General features: G+C 43.4%; 1 protein-coding gene across 1 annotated transcript; it reads right to left on the bottom strand.

Annotated features, from left to right (window-relative positions):
• Positions 1 to 376: 376 nt before the first annotated feature.
• On the bottom strand, positions 377 to 2,832 carry LOC119365068 (uncharacterized membrane protein At1g16860-like). The gene is made up of 4 exons (XM_037630655.1): positions 2,373 to 2,832; positions 1,649 to 1,804; positions 820 to 1,031; positions 377 to 728 (listed from the first exon to the last, which is right to left on the bottom strand). The coding sequence occupies exons 1-4, from the start codon at positions 2,766 to 2,768 to the stop codon at positions 530 to 532; spliced, it is 963 nt and encodes a 320-aa protein (XP_037486552.1). The 5' UTR covers positions 2,769 to 2,832; the 3' UTR covers positions 377 to 529.
• Between the last annotated feature and the right edge of the window lie 2,273 nt (positions 2,833 to 5,105).

Raw genomic sequence — 5,105 nt, 5'->3', positions numbered from 1 at the left:
GCATCATACAAATTCTGTTATAAAGAGCAACACATCTTCAAACTTAAATTAGTTGAGACGGGTAAAATACAGGCACATGTATTTTCTCCAGTGGTCCGACAACCAAACGATGAAGGTTTCTGAGGCACACTGCAAATAATTTTACAGTATTGGCCAAAATACCAAAGGACAAACTAAACAAAATGATGACACTATGACAGTACAGAACACTGCAAATAAATTTACAGTTTTGTCCACACTACCAAGGGACAAACAAAACAAAATGATGACAACATAGCAACAGGCCGATAAGACGAGAACCACTGAAACAACAAATGAAGTAAGACAATAAGATCCGTCACCAGATAGAAGGAGACGTCAGATTGGCACAAACGAGTAAGAATGCACATTCTAATGTATAGGGTTACCTAAAACGAGCCATGTGAGTCCTCAAGCAAAGTTTGTGGTACAGTACAAAAGACGATTTCAGGGGAAAAGGGTATTGGATTGAAAATTGTTAGCTGTTACATCTCATGAATTGTCAAATATTTCATGAAATTCCAGAATGTGGCATAAAATAACTCTTGTCTACTAGTCTCAGAACTATTCCATCAAAGTAAGCTGGAAGGAGAAATGACAGCAACACACAACCTGTAGATATTGGTTCACGGGGAGGAAATATCATGAACTCTCCATTCTTCTTGCTCAAAATTCCAATCACACTCAACCTCATTCCTTCCGTGATATATCTACAAGTTTGTGCAATCATGTAAGTTTCCGATGGCTCGATATACAAAGATACAAACAAAAGGTGTGGATATTCAGGACAAATTTGATTACCCTTCCTCAAGACGGATAAGCTGAGCTTCTTCAGAAGAAAGATTTCTTTCTTGTAGCCAACATTTCAAGGTTGAAGATAGATCGGTACTTCTGCTTGTTGTAACCAGAACATTTTCATCGATCAATGGAACAACTTTCGTGTGGTACCCAGCTTTCACCAAGGCTCTTTTACCTGATTTTGCATCTGTTATGTAGAAATCAGCAGCAAACCTCTGCCGAACTCCACAGAATGTTCAAATGAGAAAAGTAGCATATGTCTGTAGTATCTCACTAGGTACTACAAATCTACAATAACGCCAGAAGCACTATAAAGTTACAAAACTGGAAGGCTAGTGTATAAAATTTGAAATTGGATTCAAAAGACGGTAGAATTTACTTCCAAGGAATCAAAATTCTTCAGAAACGAAATATCAATTTGTTACATCTACCCTTTCAATACGAATTAGATAAACATATTGAACTATGCAGCCAAAATCTCTTCAAATTTGCACATAACTGAGAACAGGCATTAGGATTTCAATTTAATATTTCAAGTGAACAAAAAGGAAAATGTTGACCCTTGGTGCATTTTGTTGCTTACCATAATTATTCTGGAAAAGGAGCAAAAATGATAGGGAATACCCTTGGTGCATAAACTGATAGTATGTTTGTAACACAGTTGCGATGCGTAGACTAGCTTAAGGCATGATAAGCAGAATACATAGTCATTACAGAAAAGAAGCAAAATAACGATGAGATAGGTGCAAGATGAATAAAGTGTGTGTCTCATACATGCAAGGACAAATAAATCTATGCAAATTAGATGTAGATAACCGCAGAGCATTCTTACCTCAGCATGTGTCAATTTCCACCTGGAACAATTATTTTTAGGATTTGCCACCTCAGAACCCCATCTAACACATTTTCTTAGCAGCGTAGAGGTGTATACACAGTTCTCCACCTTCTCATATGAAGAAATCAACGAAATATCACCACATGAAACAGGCTGCATAAAAGAAGGAACATTACAACATATATGAGATTAGCACACCATTCTACTCACATGGTAAATACACAAGGAAAACAATGCTTGTACCACAACAATGAACCAAAAGGAACGATCATTAGTCTTTACATAGAAGTTACTTCTGTAAGCTTGGCAAATAAAGTAGGCAGCTCTTTTCCCCTTGCAAGATTATAGTAATATCCAGCCAGCGAAGCTTCTATTCACAGCAATCTAATCTGAGAGAACTAACTTTCAAGATAAGGTCAACGAGCATACACCCATCCAAAAGATTGATGCACCTATACTACACGGCACATGAGTGGGATTGCCACAAGATGCGGAAAGGCTACACGTCGCACGCATTATACTCCACATATCTTATCTTAGAAATCGATACATTTAGTATACTCCATACAAAATGCTACTGAATTTACTGCCTCGCTAAATGGCGGCTCAATTTCGGCAGGCACGAGACTTCAGAACGGAGCACTTGTTGGACTTGTTAAATCAATTCCATTGCAATTGCGATTGAGAACGGGTAAAATGCATAAGCAACCGTAAAACGTACGCCGGTAATCTTGACGAGCTGGCCGTCGGCGGCGACGCGGAGGCTGGAGGCCGGGAGCCCGTCGACGAATCGCCGCAGCACGCGGCCGGAAGCCGCGGCCGCGGCATTCCACAGGAGGAACGCGGACACGGCCGCCGAGAGGACCAGCGCGAGCACGAGCAGCACGGGGCTGCGCACGACGGCGAGGACGAGGACGCCGAGCCCGATCCCCACCGCGAGCAGCGCCGCGACCGCCCAGGCCGCCGCCCTCGGGAACGGCGCGGGCACGGGACGCCCCGCGTCCCCGGCTGTGGCGCAGAGGTCGTTCAGGGCGGCCGCGTTCGCGCCGGCCTCGGCGTCGGCGTCGCTGTCGGCGGTGGCGCCGCGCCGCTTGCCGTCTTCCCCTCCCGGAAGCATATCTGTCAGCCCCTCGGCTCCGTTGGCTGCGTACTCCTCCTGTGGTCACTGTTTTGCTCCCTGCCTTTTGACCTTTCCGTCCTCTGCTCTTTCCCCGGTGGTGGGCTTGGCCCTGGTTCTGGCGTGCGGTTTAAGGAAAAGAGGAACCAGCGCGGCGCGCATCTTTAGGATGACAGGTGGGGACACGCACACCTCAGTCCCACCTACTCTACCAGTCATCGGTACATGCGGTACATTTGAGATAGGCCATGGGGCGATGATAAAGGACTAGAAGATGACATGTGGGCCCAAATATTGCTCGACCGCTATGTCAGCGAAGGGTGTAGTGCGGTGCAGTGTGGCTACAGAACTGAGACCACGCTATCAGACTTGGCGTGCTCACTAGTCACATGAGCGTGCTCACTGGACTGAGTGACTGACAGTGAAGCAGTTGGCACCGTACGCTGCCACAATGCCATCATACAGGCATATCAGCTCTCTGACGCGTGGGCCAAGAAGCAGGAGCCTTTGCTCACGTATATACTCCTATCTTCTATGCCTACTTATCCAGTACTCCCTCCATTTGGAATTACTTGTCTCAGAAATAAATGTATCTAAAACTAAAATACATCTAGATACATCCATTACTACGATATAAGTAATTCCGAACGAAGGAAGTATATAGTGGTGTAATTACCAGTGGTTGATGACGTGGGGGGGCTAAGCAGAAGAATATAGGAACTGTCAAGCTTTTAAGCAACTTTTCGTGGGCTCATTATTTAACTCTGTCCAACTCCGATCGATGGGCTGTTGTAGTCACAGGTCTGATCTTTCTGATTCTTTGGAGTTTTGAATTGAATTCACACTTGTCCCTAGGTCACATTTGTCCCGTCTAAAAATTGCTAAGTCAGTGTGCAGAGCCTACGAGCTAGGCGCTGCACTGTATAGTATGGCGCCTAGCTCTCAGGCGCTGCACTAGTGGTTGCACTACAAAATGAAGCAACCACTAGTGCAACGCCTAGAAGCTAGGCGCTACATTGTATAGTGTGGCGCCTAGCTCTCAGGCGCTGCACACTGACTTAGTAATTTTTGGATCGCACGGATGCGACGCTGGCCAGACGTGTAGCGCCTGTCTGCGAGGCGTTGCACAGTGTAGTGTGGCGCCTTCGTGTCGGACGTCATACAAAAAGGTCAGCCGTGTGAAATAGTTTCACGAGCAATTCATTCTGTGATTTGATTTCGTTCATAGGTTAAATTTGTCAATTTTGCCTGCTACGGTGGTGCATATTCTGAATCTCTGATCCATTCTACGAGTACACTATACGCCGTACCAGCGGTCAAGTAGAGTAGTAGTACTCCTGTACTCTCACAGACAGCACTTTACTGTTTCAAGCTTTGATGACAACATACGATATGCTTTTTTATTATAATGGACGGAATCACGCGGGCCTGGGAAAGACTTGGAAAGTGAGTTGTACCAGATTTATTACCCCTTCTATTTTAATTATATAATTTAACTATAAATATAAATTATACTCCCTCCGTTCAAAAATACTTGTTATAGAAATTGATGTATCTAGACATATTTTAGTTATAGATATATCAATTTTCATCCATTTCTGTGACAAGTAATTGCGGACGGGGGGAGTATATCACAAAAACTATATGGAGTATATGGAATGCCTCCTTGAATACAAATCCACTGTCATACTTTCTGTAACATATATCCCATATTTTGTTAGCTATGTCATGGTCAAATGGTGGCCTAAAATATAAATGAGCTCAATAAATTCGAACGAAGGGAATAGTACACTTTTCTACTCCCTCCGTTCCTTAATATTTGTCTTTCTAAAGATTTCAAATGAACTACCACATATGGATGTATATAGACATATTTTAGAGTGTAGATTAACTCATTTTGCTCCGTATATAGTCACTTGTTGAAATGTCTAAAAAGACAAATATTTAGGAACAGAGAAAGTAATACGTAGAAATTTGTTAAGGTTTAGGACGTGCAAGGACGGAGCCAGGAAAACTGTAGGAGGGGTTCAGTTGTCGTTGCACCGATGTTGAGGAGGTCCAGAACCATTAAAATGCAATTTATTGTTCCCAATTTAAGTTCGATTGAGTTAGCCTCCTGTTTGGGTTACAGTCACACTTGTGACGAGATCTCTTTCATATAAACTGGACTCTACATGTCATTGCCTTGGAAAAGTGTGACAAATTATCTCGGGTGTGGCAAAGTGTGAAACTAATTTTGGTCGTCTCACCTTAGACATGTGTGACAAATACTTATGGCAGATGCTGACAAATTGCGTTATGAACTAAACATGCCCTTGCATTGCAACCATGCAGCCA

This window comes from Triticum dicoccoides, chromosome 2B (assembly GCF_002162155.2).
Source record: "Triticum dicoccoides isolate Atlit2015 ecotype Zavitan chromosome 2B, WEW_v2.0, whole genome shotgun sequence".
NCBI lineage: Eukaryota > Viridiplantae > Streptophyta > Magnoliopsida > Poales > Poaceae > Triticum > Triticum dicoccoides.
The sequence above is the reverse complement of the archived record's forward strand: the minus strand, read 5'-3'. Positions and strand labels throughout refer to the sequence as shown.